At 45.3% G+C, this 17,047-nt stretch overlaps 1 protein-coding gene across 9 annotated transcripts in view; it reads left to right on the top strand.

Annotated features, from left to right (window-relative positions):
- The window catches only part of apbb2b (amyloid beta (A4) precursor protein-binding, family B, member 2b), a 107,190-nt gene that overhangs the window by 54,219 nt on the left and 35,924 nt on the right, over positions 1-17,047 (top strand). For 8 of the 9 annotated variants that reach the window (XM_064344393.1, XM_064344394.1, XM_064344386.1 and 5 more), the window contains 5 exons: positions 2,653-2,727; positions 3,284-3,346; positions 3,846-3,931; positions 4,797-4,857; positions 16,071-16,217. In XM_064344393.1, the coding sequence (XP_064200463.1) occupies positions 2,653-2,727; positions 3,284-3,346; positions 3,846-3,931; positions 4,797-4,857; positions 16,071-16,217 (432 nt within the window). The remainder of the gene's footprint in view (positions 1-2,652; positions 2,728-3,283; positions 3,347-3,845; positions 3,932-4,796; positions 4,858-16,070; positions 16,218-17,047) is intronic. The other variant, XM_064344395.1, reaches the window with a different exon arrangement.

Here is a 17,047-nt window from a genome sequence, read left to right as displayed (position 1 = left end):
GCAGGTGCTGTAGGGAAAAAGAGAATGCATTGTTACTAGGAGGTAAATAGTTTGGGGGATGTAGTTTTAGATTTAGCATTGATACAGCTTGCAAAACATTGGGTGAACTGATGTGCAGTTTAAATTTGCTGAAACTGCCAACCGTACGACGTTTTTTAGTCTTATATTTGGGCTTAAAATCTTGTGTCTGCTACTTTTTTTTGCTAAGTAAGACAAGAGACATTGCCAATGAGGTGGTTTTACTCATTTCAAGATTTGCCAATGAGATTAGACAATTTCACTAGCCAATCAAAAAGCAACTTTTTGTTTGACAAGCTAACATTTTCTCCTTGAGAGAAAAAACAAGACTAAAACACTTGTTAAGACGGAGTTGTATTTGCAGTGTAGGCGTGTTTTCGGTGCTACGGCAGACGGTCAGTGACATTTGCGGTTGCAATGGGAAGCTCATTACGCCGCCTGGGGGCCCAGGTGATGGAGAGAAGGGCCCCCGTTAGGGAGGGGGCAGTAAAGTGGCCGACGGAAGCCGGGCGGAGCCCCGTGGCGGGAGTGTAAGGTTTGATAATAGATCGCAGGTAACTGTTCCTCTTGCCGCGCCGAAGGCCAGGACTGTAGATTTACGCTGTTTTCTCATACCCCCGGCGGTAGCCAGTAACGGGGGATGGAGAGAGGAGTGAATTCCGCATATTTTGGCCGACTGTAGATCAGACGAGCAGCAGCGGCGCTTCAAATGAGCTGCGGGGCTTGATGCCACTTGCAGAGAGACCAGCAAAGAGAGATTCACAGTAGTCCATTCGGGGCAGTACTTTCTTTTATACTGCCTTTACAGCACTGTCTTGTTTTATGTAAAATGATTGTCTGATAATTTGTTTCATTTTCTAGACACAAAGTTTCATAGCATAAAATATAAAGTAGCAGCATATGAACTGTGCTGGATATATTAGGTAGTTATTGTACGTAGGTAGTAGATGGATATCTAAAATAGGTATAAAAAATAATAGGAGCTTGCTGTATCATAAACTATCATCATTCATTGGAACCTTAGCAATTAACAGTACATTGGTAAAGAGGGTACACTCTTGAAAGGAGTTAGTGTTGAGTAGTACTCGTCTGGGACTAACTCTGCAGAAGGAACCGTACAGGAGATCTGACACGCTCTTCAGCCCAGCTCCACCTCAGAGGGAAGTGCTCTAGTCGGTGTAATAAGATTGCCCACGGCGCGATGGCTGCACAGCTCAGCTGGCGGACCGCGATGGCGAAGGGACGAAACGGAGCCGATTGGCCAGTTACACTCTCTGAGGAGGAAGTGAGGGCTAATACGAGCGCTCGCAAATCGAAGGAGGAAGTTGCGGGGACTACAAATGCGAGTGCGCTTTCCGAAATTGACAGGGTGGAAAAAGCGGCCTTTCACGCGCATTCCTCCAGCGAGATTCGAAACTTTATTTATACATCACTTTCCATGTAGCTCTCTAAAAGTAAACTTCCAAAAAAGGGGAATGAACTTTTAAAAGTTAGATTGAACTCTACCACCGTGTATCTCTTTGGCACCAAATCTGTTTTTCTCTCTAGCAACTGACACTAGTGATATTCATAGTGTTCCATTCCTCAGGGTATTTTTGATTGCCAATGTTCGTTTACAGTACAGGAACACAATAAACCCCAAGATAAGATGTAACCATGTGAAGGCTTTTTTTCCCCTTTATCTGCAGCTGAAAACCAGTGAAAAAATGTCGGTTAAAAGAATAAAAATCTTTGGTCTCCTCTGAAGAAAAGCAGTAGAAAAGATTTAATCATGTTGAACTAAGGGGAAGTCTGGTCAAGTGTTCACATTTCATTTATTTATGAGAGACTGTGTGCTATATCTCTTTGTATGCAGTTATAGATTTTTCTTCTTACCAAACTGCCCATTATAAAGCAGGGTTATTGAAGGAGAGAAGAAGTGGAGCACAGTTTTCTTTCCCTCATCGATCCTCTTATACTTTACTACTTTTTATCTGTCAATATTTCCATTAATAAGCCTATCACTTAATTTATTCAGTCATGACATTGAGAAATGCATAGATTTATATACTTATTCATTCAACCTTTAGTTTATACCTTAGCTTTCCTGTTCATTCATCCCCGCAGTTGCCCATACATAAATGAATGTAGTCATTTATTAAATGTCAGTTCATTTACTCTGGCTCATCACCTCTTTGGTGAACTATGCATTTTGTTTATTCACTGATTAAGATGGATTACTAAGCTGCTTCCGATGGAAGATTTAACCAGAGTATGTTGTAGCTCAGCTGAGTGTTTTCTTTACCAGACCTACTTTGGTGACTTGTGTGTCCTCTAAACTCACTCTGATGACAGCTGCGGAAAGGCTGTCAGTACAGACCGAATTTTGGTGCAGAAGGTGGAAGAATGGGTGAATTAGCGAGCGGATTGCCAGGGTACGGGGCTCAAGGACGAGGGGTGGCACTTAACTCCGTTTAGACGAGTTGACGGGCGCCTTCTCGGCAAATGGCGCGTTAGCTTGCGAGCGAACAAGAAGCTCGGGCGAAATGACTGACAGGCCGTTTCGCCGCGGCAACGGTCTAGCGTGCCGCCGTGATGTACTGTGGGTGATCTGTGGGATGTGTCTGTGGTACTGAGCTCTCCACGTCTTTGTAGCCCCGCTCGCCGTCATCACAGATCATGGCAGAGCAAGAGAGTCATCCAGAGTTCCTGCAGGAGGAAGACGACAAGGTAGGAACTTCCTGAGGCTCCGCCGCCCCCCCCCGCCCCCCACTTCCTGTCTCCTGAAGCCCCTGCTGTTTTATGTCGGGCTCTTGTCAGTTTCGTCCTGCCCTGTTAAGGGATGAAGGATGTGCTTCTGTTCTCCATATAGGTTTTTTGCCTGAGGGTACATATAGTTTCTACCTACCTGTCTACCCACCCACCCCCTCCCCATACGCACCATTTTCCTTCAATCCCCCCCCGCCCTTATTCCTACCACGTTGTTACATGTCTTGTTGTCTTGTGTGTGTGTTGTGTGTGTTTGTGTGTGTGTGTGTGTGTGCGTTATGTGTGAACCCCTCTTTAATTTCAGCCGCCTCAAATTTTCGCCTGATTCAGGGGAGCAGATCCTACCCTAGATAATGGCTTGCCGTCGCCACTAACCCCGATCATTACTGCATAGAACCTTCCGGAAAAAAGTCCTAACGTCCTTGTCTTTGTCTTTTTTCCCCCTTTCCCCTCTTTCTCCCTCCTCTTCTTGGTGTGTTTTCCCCCCTCTTGTCTGTGTGCATAACCGCGTGCGTAGAAACAGCCGTGGACTGATTTTGCTCTTCTGAGCGGGGGAAAGATTGATAGTGAGATTTGGAAGGCAAGTATACATGTATATATGTACTGTGTCAGTGCCTACATATGCTCACAGTGCTTGGTTCACAATCTGACTGCTAGCATGTGCTTTTATTTATATATTCTTTTGCTTCATTCTCTTTTTTGGCCCCTCCTGCATAAGTCTGCTCATTTCCACTGGTTACCTGCCTCCAGCTTAAACAAAAGCACTGAACAGCCACCTTTTTTCAGTTCGAGCTTTCCTCCAGAGCATTTGTTCGCATCACGCGTCTCTTCCCCGACATCCTTGCTTTGCCTATTCGGTCGGTTCCCTCGGATGGATTTTATTTCTGTTGCCGGGCATGAGTCTCTGTTCCCCTCGGTGCCTGCACCTTGCATGCCAGCGCTGAGAGACCGCGCCGCGGACGAGGCGGCGGGACCTCCGCCCGCTCCGAGGCGGCGTCGAGCTCGCGGGGCGCGTCGGCGACGCGGGCCGCTCTCCCGGCGAGGCGCGGCTCTGACCCCGGCCGCTCCTCTTTCCGCAGGACCTGCAGGCGGCGACGGTCAACCCCGACCCCAGCCTGAAGGAGTTTGAGGGAGCTACCCTACGCTACGCCTCGCTCAAGCTGAGGTAGGCCCCCCCCCACGCCTCCCCCCCTTTATGGACAAACACACCTTGCGCCGCACGGCCAACGCGGCCTTCTCTGCTCACCCTTTTAATCAATTTCTGAATATTTCGTGTAAATTAAGATCTTTAAATTCTAACAAATAATAATGATAAGAAATAATTACTGCAGGTGACTGTTGCCATGGGACTACAGGGGCAACACCCATAGGTTAAAATAGCGTCCTAAACCACACCAAGTAGTGTTCTAACATGTCTTGCGATGCGTTTCGACTTAGGCCTGCAGAATTCTCCGGAATATTCCCTGCAAAGAGCTCTTTTTTCTTTTCCCTTCTTTAAAAAAGGAAAAAAAAAACTAATGAAATCAGTATCGCCTCGTTCTCCGCGACGTGTACCTACCAGTGCTCGAGAGATAACCCCCTGACCTCTGACTGAACCGTGTCTGGCCTTGCCTGTCAGATATGCGGAGGGTAATAGATATGCCGATTCCACAAGGACACTTAGGCCAACGTAGCAAGAGTTCGTCCTGCGTTGCTTGACCGAAACAGACCTTTAGTAATGGCCTGTCACTCTCCCTGCTGTTGTCATTTAGCAAGTACATACCTCGCAGGAGAAATCTGAGCATTTTCTGAATTCCCTCGAAGATTTGAACAAGCATAAACAAACGGCGCGCAACTAACAGCATTTGGTTGGGTGTTCCAAGCGCAGGCTAAGTGTATCCAATGGTCTTTGTGAAACAGACTGAACAAAGTATCACTTTTCATGGGTGTAGTTCTGCACAGAAGATGAGAGGGGAGGGATTTTCAGAGTGAATCGATGGAGTGAGGGGTCAGTCTTTGGTTCTCTAATCCCTTCCAATTTTCCTCTCCAGACACCAACCGCACTCAGATGAAGAGGACACGCGCAGCGTCAACAGTGACCCAGAATCCAAGGTGAGCCTGATCACACACACACGTACACATGCACACAGGCACATGCGCACACACACATACACATGCACACAGGCACATGTGCACACGCACACACACACGGGGAGTGAGTAATTGTTTTGCAGCTCCGTAAAATCAAACTAGAAAATCCAGGTGGTTTTGATATTCCTCTTCTATCAACTATATCTTAATTTTCCCCACTGCCATGCTGATTTTAGTCTGCTTGTGCTGTGCTGTTCAACATTGTGGAAAAATGTGCTACCTCTGCCACCTAGTGTTAGCCATAAGAAATGCACAAACAGGCAATTTCCTGTTCCAGGTCTCAAGGGATTGCTTTCCTGTGAGTGTTTTCCTCACACTTCCTGTTTATGCTTTCGGTAATTACTGCCAGATGGAGGCTAAGTGTACAGGAACCCCAAATGCAGTACACAGTGCAACACAGTACATCAAAGAGCAAACCTGTTTATCACTGCTAATTGCCTCTGGGCTTGTATAGCTTGGCAGCGTAAGGTAAAGTTCGCAGGGTGAATATTTTCAGAAATGTCTCCTCCAGCAAAAGAACTTGAATGTCGAAGATACTAAACATGGTGTGTCTGCACGTTTAATAATCCTGGCTCTCCTCTGTACATCAGAGTCTTCCATATTCTCATTTGACATTATGTATTTGCCAAGCAGACCACCGTATCTGAGACTTTGCCTGATAGCATCTCTGCAGTCTCTACTGCTGGACATTACAGGCTCAGACTTGGGCCAGGTACTTAATGTGTCTCCTCTACAAAAGCCCTGTAGTCAGAAATCCAGTGTTCTTCAGTGCTGCCCTTTTCATGTAATGATATATGTGAGACCTATCCGTGTAGTCTACTGCGATATGGCGCTTTTATTGGTAGTTAGAGGCTGTCTCACCTAGTCCCTCGCAGTATAGGTGTAATTACCATCGGTCTTTGTAAGAATAATGTGTATCTTTATGTGGAGGCAAAATAATTGACACATGATTTAGGGAATATTTTTAAATTTGTTGGTTAAGAAACCATTCGGAGACGGCGGCACAGTGGTGTAGATAACCTTCCGTAGCATACCCTCAGAAATAGAATGCAGTAAAAGAAATAAAACCTGTAACTCTTAAAACCATGTTTTTGCTATTTCCCGACAGGCACTGTGTTGATATAGTGGGAACAGAATATAGATGCATGTGTGAACCAGATTCAAGTCTAAAACTTCTTAAAAGATTACAGTGTTCCATTGCTGCCACCTTCTGGTTATTTGCTGCAACTTGCACTGCCGGTGCTGAGTGACCAAGCTCTCACAGTGGCTCCCAACTGTTGCTTGTGCCTGAGATGGTTTGACTGTTTCAAACGACAATGCATGTTGTCTATTATGCTTTAATATAATAAATACATAGCATATTTAAGAACATTAAGATGTGAATGTGATGTTTAGCTCATTTACACTAATAATTTTACCTACTGTCTAAAGCAGTTTTCAAACTCTGTCCTGAGAGACTCCAGTACTTGTAAAAGAACAAGATGAAAAGCCAGCAAGAATCTGTGGTTTCATTGAGCAGCATAACTGTTCTGGTATAAAGCAAAGCCAATATTTCAGGTCATATTTCTCTTGTATGGAAGGAGCATTTGCCAGACAAAGATGAAATTTCTGAGTCGTTCTGTAATTTGTGTCATAGAATTCTGCAGACAGGAGATCTGTCTTTTTTAGAGCTTGCACTCATTTAGTTTGTCCTTATGACAACCAGCAATCAGTGCATCTGTGCATATGGCCTGCATGCAGTGTTGCGGAATCCTGGTGACAATGCGACCGATGCAAGGAGAGCTTGTGTTCGTTGCGCATATCGCTATGAGACCCTCCTGGCTGCTATTTGTTATTATGACATCCTGCATTCCATTTGTTTGTCGCAATGATACCCTGCGCCAAATGCACATCTGGTTCTCACGACCTACAGTTATTGCATCCAGTGGCGGAGGTCGAAGACGGGGTGTCTGTCATTACGGCAGCCCGTGTCCGTTCTTTATGTGCCGTTTCAGCGGTCTGCGGCGTAAAGTATTCTGTCGCGGAGGCCGGTTAGCCGCTTCATCGGCTGGCAGGACACGCGCCTGTCGTTACGGCGGTCTGCAGTCAGCGCGTCTGTTATTACGGCCGTCTGCGAGCGCTGGCTCCGGCGGCGAGCTGCAGTGGAATTCATTATCGGTCCCGCAGTCAAACACCCCGCCCGCTTCTCCTACAGGGAAACGTATCTGTTGCCGTGATTTATTGGCCTATCGGGCAGCCTTGCGCATGCAGATTTACAGTAGGAGACAGCGAGCTCCCTCCGCGGTAAAGGGCCCACATCAATTCCGCACAAAGAACAAGGCTGCTTCGTTACGGCGTGACATGGAGTACAAGGCGAGAGGAATCCGATTACAAAGCTGGAAGAATGCGTACACGACGCCGCGGCGCAAACGTAAAAAGGCGGATCCATCACTTAACGGCGCTGATGGGATTTTGAAAGTGCCGAGTTTATGCATTGTAAGAAATGAACGCCTTAATTTATCTTCGCGCAGTTTCGCACTTGCTGAAGTGCCCCGCAGGACCGGCCAATTTAACGCGGGCTTAGGACAATTTACTTTTGATATCTGTTAGCCTAAAGGTACCGGATGACTGTCTGCAAAAGACCTTCATTATTTAGCTTGATTTCATGCTGAATTCTCATCTGAATTATGTTTATAAGTTACACTCCCATTTCACCTAAAATCAAATGAAACTTGTCATCATATTCCAATTCTGAATTGTATAAGCAGTCTTCTAGAACCAGGAGATTTAAGATAATACGATGGTTAAAATGCAGGGAATTGTTTTACACATTAATTTTTCAGTGCTTCATGAACATTGCACAGCCTCAGAATAGTTTGACTGTTGTCCTCATTGTCATAGTTCCTTCACACAATACCTATAGGTCCCAGCCCAGGTATATCCACCTAACCAAGCTCAAAATGCACAGGGCATTGCGGACCAAACAAGTAAATGAAAGAAGTGGTTCTGCATGCAAAGTTTGGAATTCATTTAGCTGTGCCAGTGTTGCAGTGTGATAGCTCAACAAGACTGGCTCTCTGTCGTAAAAATTTTATGTTGTATCTCATAAAGGCTTGTTCTCCATTTAGTTGATTTCTGTCATCTCGCAGATAAATAAGAAATGTAACAATTTTTACACTATCCACCATATGTGTGTGCTGTTCATCATTTGGGATTTAATTAAATATGTTTTGTGGGTTTAATAACGTTAGCCCTGTTATGTTGCCCACAGATTGTACTTTGCTAGACCAGGCACAATTGAGGGATCTTGACTGAATGACTGGTTGTTTGTTTTTCTGGGTGTGCCTGTACGTTTTTATGTGGACGAGTGTGTGCGCTTGCGTGTGTGTTGATGAGGGTATCTACATGAGCGTGTCTGCATGTGTATGTGTGTACATGTGTCTGTGCTGGTGTGCGTGTGACCGAGTGCTTATATGGTATGGGCGTGTGTGTGTTTCTGTGTCCGCTTCTGTGAATGTGAATGAGTGTGTGTGCTAGTCTGTGTGTGGTCCTGTGAATTTGAATGCGTGGCTCGGTGCTTGCGTGCATGTGAATCGCTCTGCGGGTTGCCGTGTACTTACTAATGAGTCTATTTGCATATGTAATTAAGGACACGTAAGTGTGTGTGTGTGTGTGTGTGTGTATGTGTGTGTGTGTGCACGCATTTGTGCTTTTTCAGCGTGGGAGTGAGACGGTACTGAGTAGATGGTTCTTAGTGAGATGGTAGTGAGTAGATGGTACTGAGTGAGGTGGTAGTGAGTGAGAGTGTACTGAGTAGATGTTGCTGATTAGATGGTACTGAGTAGATGGTACTGAGTAGATGTTGCTGATTAGATGGTGCTGAGTAGATGGTACTGGATAGATGGTGCAGATTAGATGGTGCTGTATAGATGGTGCTGATTAGATGGTGCTGTGTAGATGGTACTGTGTAGATGGTGCTGTGTAGATGGTACTGAGTAGATGGTGCTGTGTAGATGGTAGTGGCTGTATAACGTGATTTGACAGGAGCTCTTGCTCTGGGATCACATGATGCCCGGCTGAGCCTGAGGCGAGAGGGTGGGGGGGGGGGGGTGCTGAAGCCTAGTGAAGCGTGTGTGAGTGGAGCCATGGGCGGCGCGTCCACGTCAACGCTTACACGTCCCAGAGCGCAGACCCACTGAGCAGCGAATTAAGGCTGCTCCCTAACGCGGGACCTAGGCCCAGCACACGGCAGGTATGCGTGCGTGAGGTATCGGGGAAAGGTCCGATTACCGCGTGTTGGAAACGCAGACGTAGACGTCTCTTTCGCTTACTCGCTTATTGACCACCGAGGCAACGAGCAGGAAATGAGCGGGAGCTTTGATTGCAGAGGAAATCAATCAGGCGTTTGAGCGGAGAGGCGTGCTCATTATTTACATACATCGGCCTCGGATTGCATACCTCATATACCTCAAACGTGTTTCGTAATGAGCGTTTATAGGTTGCGTACTCACTGAAACTAGGTGAATTTACACGCGGAAACCTGTAACAGCACCGTAGCTCCGCTTTTAACTTAACAAGGTAACAAATGTGTTGCTTTATTAGTCTCTCCCATTTCTTAGTGGCTGTTACACCCACTGTTACTCCTGGTAAATTCATTTTGTTTATTAATTTTTTTTACAGTTTAGAGTACTTTGTAAAGCCTATATGTTTTGAATAGTTTCATTATAGTGGAATTTCCACATTATATTCTATAATTTTTATTAGATGAGAAGGTGTGTAGAGAATTTATATGAGAAGTGCCTGAGTGCAGTCAGCTGGCAGCCGAATGGCCAGAAAGCTGTCAGCCAGAAGCCGACTGGCCAGGTGGTGGACTGTCAGCTCATGAGTTCATATTGGTGTCTGGAAGTCTGAAAGAGCTGAAGTTTTTTTTTTTAAGGAGAAATGGAGTGTGTGGCAAGCGAACGAGCGGTAATCAGTTCACACATTATTTATTCCCCTTCTGTCGGGCTGAAATCTCTGTGGAGAGGCAAGTGAAGGAACGGGGCTGAGGAGTGCTTAGCCAGGGTTTTTATATGAAGCGTCTAAATCCTTCCTGCTAAACTGTGTCAGGATTTTAGGAGTGCTTAAAAAATGGATGTGTTTCCTTACCCATGTTGTTTTGCACATTAAGTTATATTGTTGTTTTTTGGAGCGTGTTTAAAGAAATTATATGAGGCGTGCGTGTAGTGCCTAAGAAGTATGTGCTTTATGATGTACTCCAGAATGCAAATTTACCACATTAAGACTAGCTGTTTTCGATTTACATTCGGTAATATTTCACTTTTTTATAACCAGCTCATTTGAAAAGCATTGGGTGCGACTAGAGCAGAACTTGTGATTTTGAGCAAACTTGTTCATCTCAGCTCGGCTTGTGATTTTTTTTAGATGCTGTGTAAGGTTGGCTTCTTGGACATCTATGTTTCAGGCTGGATCAAAGCGCAGCATTTACTTGCCTCATCTCATCTGTGAAGTAGTGCCCCAAGGCATTCTGGGATGACATCATCTCCTGAAAGTTTGATGAGTGCCACAGAAGTGCTCAGATGGTGGAGTGCTGCTCGAGCAGGGGGAAAGGCAGCAATGAATTCTTCATGGAGGCGAAAAGAGTTTAAAAATATCTCCACGTGAACTCCCCCTTACCTCACATCTAAGGACCACCCTGTCAAAAGCAAAAATAAAGGGTGCAGGAACTTTTTGTTCCTACCATGAAAGCATGCAGTTCATACATTTTCAGTGTCAGAAACGGGTTTACCTCGATGGGATTTAGGTCACCCATGTGTACATAGGTAGAAAAGTACCGAATTCTATCCCGATTCTTTTCCAGTTGCATTCGACATTCATGCCCGCATTTGCAGGGGAGGCGGTTGCATCGCTGATTGTCTTCCCCCAGAGAGCACAAGTCAATAAAGCATTGGTTCCGTGTTGCATTGGTTATTCTGAGTGGTGTCCTGAGGCTTTGAATGAAGTCTGACATTGATCTGAATCTGCATGGGGGCAAGTAGGCAAATGTTTCCCATAGCAGTGGAGTTGTCCAGAGACTCGTAACAATACCTTCGCTTCTCTAGTGAAAGGGCCGCAAATCTCACAAAGCACACTCTAGACAGCCGGTTTTTGCTATGCATGGTTAAAATTGAGCAAAGTCATTCAGAATATGACGTAAGCGGTCTTGGCAGATGGCTCAATCTATAAAGGTCGTAACAACAAGAGGATCTGAGTCGAACCTATTCTGCTTAGACTTTCTTTTATGGGGTTATTTAGGGAAAGAAAAGAGTCATTCAGAACATTTTATGGTTCGGGGCCAACCCCCCCCCCCCCGCGCGCCTTTCCCCCAGCTCAGTCTCCATGGTCTATACCCTTGCCCACGCTCCCTCCCCAGGAGGTGATGCTCAAAAGATGTAGTTGGCAGAGGTCTTGGGGTCTGTTGACTGAACAATTTTTTTAAAAGCAGCAGCGACGCCACTATCTAGACTAAAAGAAAAACACCTCCTCTGACAGAAAAGCAAGTAAAAAGCAACCGCGTTGTGCACTTCTGGGGAAAAAAAGCCCCAGAAATAACTGGGCTGTCGCCGTTGAGCTCGGCTTAAACCGAGCAGCAGGGGGCGCTACTCTCAAGCTCTCTGCTGTGGGGAGCTGGGTGAGAAGCTCCGACGTGCCGCGCAAAGCCGAATGAATGGAGCGAGCGACTGTGCCTCGAACCTGCAATGCAGTTCCAGACACGTGTCTCATCAGCAGCCGCTAAGTGCTTTGTTACGGGTTTATTGCCTTTTTCATTAGCGTGAAGTTGTGTTCCTTCCTGCTGGAGAACGTTGAGGTTTTCTGCTCTCCTCCCCTGCCAGAGTGCCTTGGTTAAAAGCCATAAAATCATACAGCTCATTCTGAACAGTTAGCATGAGCACTGAAGCATCTCTCACAGCTGACCCCTTACTGAATTCACATGCTGCATTTACAAGATTAAAAGTAGTCCCTTTCCTCTGTTTTTTTATTTATTTATTTTTTACTTTGAAGTATAAATTCTCTTTTCTCCTGTATAAAGTAAACTTTTGGTGAGAATAGCTTAACCTTACTCGGATCAGGAAGGGATTTATGCATAAAAGGCTACTAGGAAGCAAAACCTGATGGAAATGCAGGTGTCCTTGTTAAGAGTGAATGAACATGTCTTAGTGGGAGTTTCCCCTGCAGCATTCACTGTTAGTTCAGTGTTAATGTTGCATTCGCTGTTAATGGCTGTAATGTGGCCAATAGACGCCATCGAAGTGACCCAAAAAAGGCATTTGCTAGGCAATTAACACCTGGCTATTTCTGGCCTGGAACGTTAGAGTGAGAGAAAAAAAAAATAAACGAGGGGCTTCTAAGTATGACCTATTTCACAGACTGTTGTTTTTTTTTTCAGTTGTTGATCATTTGAAAAAACAATTTTCAGTAAGAAATATGTGAAAGCAGGTATGGCGCTGGCACTGCTGCGCAGGTAATGGCTAGCACTGCTGCTGCTGGAGAGCACAGACAGGCCACAGCTAAGAACCCGCTTCCCCTGACTCTGTGTGAGATTTATATTGCTACCGTATATGATTGGTCCCCTTACAATGTATGACATTTTAAGGTTCTCCCGAGTGCGGTCTCCCACTGGTGATATATGCTTTAAGATATATGATTGGCCCCTGTATGGTACGTGACATTTTCCGATTTCTCCCCCATATGGGCCACCGCCGTTAGATTTATTTTTCTCTACAGTATATGATTATTTGAATAAGATAAGGTATTAATGCAGTGCCTATCTCTACGCCTCGTTCATCATGCCAAGGACACCATGAAAGGGCTTTTTGCACAGTTCTTTGTGCTGTACGGCACTTTGCCCCCAACACCCTCCCCCTTACGTACGTTCCGAGACTCCGTCGCTTGATCTGCTGTACCCCTGAAATATTATGAAGGATTTATGCATTACCCAACTCTTCATTTGCCAGTCAGATACGTAGCAATATGCAGAATTCAGGACCCAGGACTTCTCTCAGACAATGAAATTAATTAACTGTTTAATCTACGGATGAATGACATTAACACACATTTACAGAATGTAGCATCCGAAATGTATTTAGCAGCTTGTCTGGGTGAAGTGTGAGCTCGCGTTATCCTTTCCTCTGTGAAGCCAACCAAAATTTGTTGGTGGCAGTAGCCTATGGAAAATAAGGTTACAGGTATGTTCTTCTCACTGTCCCCATTTTGCTTATCTTTATGGCACAGTGTGGACTCCAAACTATCTTAAAAATGTTCTTACATTCACAGTCTCCTAACCAAATTGTTTCCATAGAATTATTTGACTGATACCCTGAGGATAGACTTTGAGAAAGGTCAAAGACGAGAGAAAGATGGCGGCATCTTGATAGACTTGGCTTTTTCTTCACCAGTTATGAAAATCATCTGTTCCAGAAAATGTGTGATGTGTCAATTCTCTAACAGCTGCCCTTAATTCTGCTCTTGGTAATGGAAAACAGCCTCTGGATAGGGCAAGAACATTTAGGTGTCAAACCGATTAGGATTTTCATCAAAAAGTCTGATAAATGTTGAACCCAGCAAGTCTGAAGGACCAACACACTGGATTGCATCTGCTTCAGACTTTATCTAATTGAGTCGAGGCTACCCTCAAAGGCCAAAACAAAGTATTACAAACTCAATTTCCATGCCTCACCAAGATCAGTGGTCTTCCCATGTCAGTTCCTGCTTCCATTCATGACAAACACAAGGGTATTTTTAAAAGTATTTGTTGACATCTTTAAGTGCAAATTGTGATTTAGATGGCAGGGTTATGTACACACAAGCCCTTAATGAAAGAGGACAGTGGCTTTGTGAGATGTACAGGAGGTACCTGTAAGGACATTTAGAGGGTACATTGTGTGGGAGGAAAGACCAGACATCTTTGAGACTGCCGAGTAGAACAAAGTAAGATATACTATTTACAAATCCTACAATATTAAAGGTGTAAGGTAGAGTGAGTTCACAGTATGGATAAATGGCACTGCTGTGGATGACACATCTGTCCTTTTCAGTTAGACAGTAAACAAATCCTATTTGGGAGCAGAAACAGTGTGCAGGTACTGTTTCTCTGCATTGTTTCCACAGAAGTGCTCAAAAGTAGCTGTGTGTGTGTGTGAATGCATGTCTGCATGTGTATGCATGTGTGGGCGTGCACGTGCGTGCGTGCATGTGTGTTTGTGTGTGTGTGTGTGTGTGTGTTTTCTGGCCAGAGCTCATATGCTGCAGTGTGAGGCACTAAAGAACAAATGAATATTTAAAGAGCATGTGATTCACAGGCCAGCGTCTGCAACCGCCTCCATTGCCAAGTTTGAAAGCTACTCTTTGTTGCTTTGTAAGTTAAAACACAAGGGAAAGCTTAGGTGTGTTGTCGCAAAGTCTTATTTGAATACATTCTATCATAAATCTATTAGCTTTTTTTTCCGGAATAGAATAATTTACATTGAAATGAGCTTTAAATAGAGTTTTGTGTGACAATAAGTGACTCATCCTTTGTCAGATGGCACGGTGAGACAGATTGCTGATTTCTCTGAGTACCAGCGAGCGGATGGCGGCGTTGAAGCTCGGGTGCTACGTGCCACCCGGCTTCTCGTAATGGAAGCGCCGCCGTCGAGCGGGTGCCCGCGGGCGTCGCTCGCAGGAGGACGTTAGCAGCGCTCTCTGCCCGCGACCGTGCCAGGCGGGCAGCTGCAGGAGCGCGAAGCCCGACATCATTCTCTTTAACTCTGCGTCAGTCCGCCAACCCCGCCGGGGGCCCGTAAAGTGAGATTTACGCCGCCCGAGATTTGTGTCACTGAGCCGAGATGTAGTTTACAGTCGCTAACCTTGCAGGGGTATTACTGCGCTTATGTGTGCCTAAAAGTTTGTGTAAGTGTGGGTGTGGGTGGAAATGTTTCTCTCTATCTATCTCTCCCTCTTTCTCACTCTCTCTCTCTCTGTGCTAGTTTGTATATTTGTGCATGTGTGCAGATATGCGTTTGTATGTATCTGTCAGTCGTGTGTGTGTGTGTGTCTGGTGTGTAGTGAGAGAGACATAGACGGACCCACTGATAGACACACAGACCGGTTGAGAGACCGCACAGCAGCAGAAGTTGCGTATTAATACCTGAGTTTTGAAGCACCACACGTACCGGGCTTACGCTTCACTTAAACTTAAATCTAAAAACCCCAGAAGGTGAACTTGGGAACTCTGAATCTCTTTAACATTGCGTAAATAGCAGAAAAAGCAGTGCATGAGACAAGCATGCTGTGCTGTGATTGCTATTGAGGTTAGTGACAGGTTTTTTTTAATGAATCAATGTTCATTTGTTGCGTGACCGACTGTTAATCTGCCAGCTGGTTTGGATGGCACAGCGGCCATGATGTCGTCATCTCGTACTTTTCCCTTCACGCCTGTGTCCTCGGATACTTCCTGGAATTGCAGCGAGCTGGTGCAGATCGTTTTAGCACTAGCTTTCAGGCAAGATCACAGTTCATTTTCAACCAACCTGAGATCACCTTCTACAGCACTTCTTTTTTTTTTTTTTTTTTTTTGGTGCGAGCCTGAAAAAAATAGTCTGTTACGTGACCTGAATTTTGAGGACAAATGTACTGGGGTTTGGTGAAAGCCCTTCAAGAAAACCAGGTGTAAATGGCATCTTATTTTTAGTGCCCCCGATCCAATTAAGTTCATTTAGTTAAAGGACACCTACATCAGTTCTGTGAGAGGACAACCCCAGAAAAGTTTGGCTGGATGTTTACTTTTAAAGTGGTTGTATCTTTGAAGTAAACTACTGACTGCTTAGAGAAACAACCAGACAATGGGACACTTGTACGTACTGTACCATGTACCCAGTATAAACCAGGAAATACATCAATCTTAACAAGTATTTTCGTCTTATATTTTGCATTAAAATCTTACTTTTACTTTTTTGCTAAATAAGACAAAAATATTGCCAATGAGGTGAAACATTTTTACTAATTTCTAGATTTGCCGACAGGGTAAGGCAGTTTCACTTGTCAAGCAAAAAGTAACTTTAAACAAGCTAGTCTCTCATGCTTGAGAGGAGAAAAAACGTTTTTTAGTTTTATTACAGGATTAAAATGATGTGTTAAGATGGGTGTCTCTAATGTCTCTGTCTTTTCTCCCTGCGCAGTGCTTCGCCGTGCGCTCGTTGGGCTGGGTGGAGATGGCGGAGGAGGACCTCGCGCCCGGGAAGAGCAGCGTCGCCGTCAACAACTGCATCCGCCAGCTCTCCTACTGCAAGAACGACATCAGGGACACCGTGGGCATATGGGGAGAGGTGAGGGCGGGGCCGTAAAAGGCCGCCGGAGCAAGGGGCGGGAACTGGGAGGGGCCTCGGGGCCTATGAGGCTATAGGGGCGGAGCTAAGCTGTGAGCGTGCTTGATAAGAAGGGGAGCTCGGCTGAAATCGAACCACAGCCAAACAGGGCGCCGCATGCAAACACGCGTAAACTCATTGCAGCTTCAGACTGTTCATTTTGTGACACTGTGTGCCAGTGGGTGGCACAGATTCAGATTCTGCGGAAGTGGCATGAAACGACGATAGCTGCAGCAGAGGAACAGAAACTTTGACAGATGGATGCTGATGACTTTGAAGTCGCTTTCGTTTATTCAGCACAGCCAAAAAAGGAAAAAAAAATTTCCTTGATGAAATATGTGATAGTGGCGTAGAACCCGAAAAACAAAAAAAAGGGTGTGTGCGTGCGTGTGTGTTTGATTGTGTTTGCCTGTGTTTGAGGGGATGCGGTATCTGTGATAAGGTGCATGTGTGTGTTCGGGAGGAAGGTTGCCGTGTATAGAAGTGTAAGTGCATTGTGTATGTGTGTGTGGGTGCGGTACGGGAGCAATGCGAGCGCAGTGTGTGTGTACGTGCGGGCGACCAGAGCGGATGTGCGTGCCTCGCAGATGGCATACATCGAAGGGGAGCGCGGAGTACCGCGGATCGGGCTGATATTTCATTCGGCGCTCGCCGTAATTGTGACTAAAGCGATCTTTTAAAAACTTTTATGGCTTAATTAATATAAGATCAAATAAAAAAAAAAGCAGTAAATGAATGCAGCCAGGAGCCCATTCTGCTGTGTTTTATGCATGCACAATGCTCAGGCTTCT

Source organism: Anguilla rostrata, chromosome 7 (assembly GCF_018555375.3).
Source record: "Anguilla rostrata isolate EN2019 chromosome 7, ASM1855537v3, whole genome shotgun sequence".
Lineage (NCBI taxonomy): Eukaryota > Metazoa > Chordata > Actinopteri > Anguilliformes > Anguillidae > Anguilla > Anguilla rostrata.
Note: the sequence above shows the minus strand (reverse complement) of the source record. Positions and strands in the feature narration are given on the sequence as shown.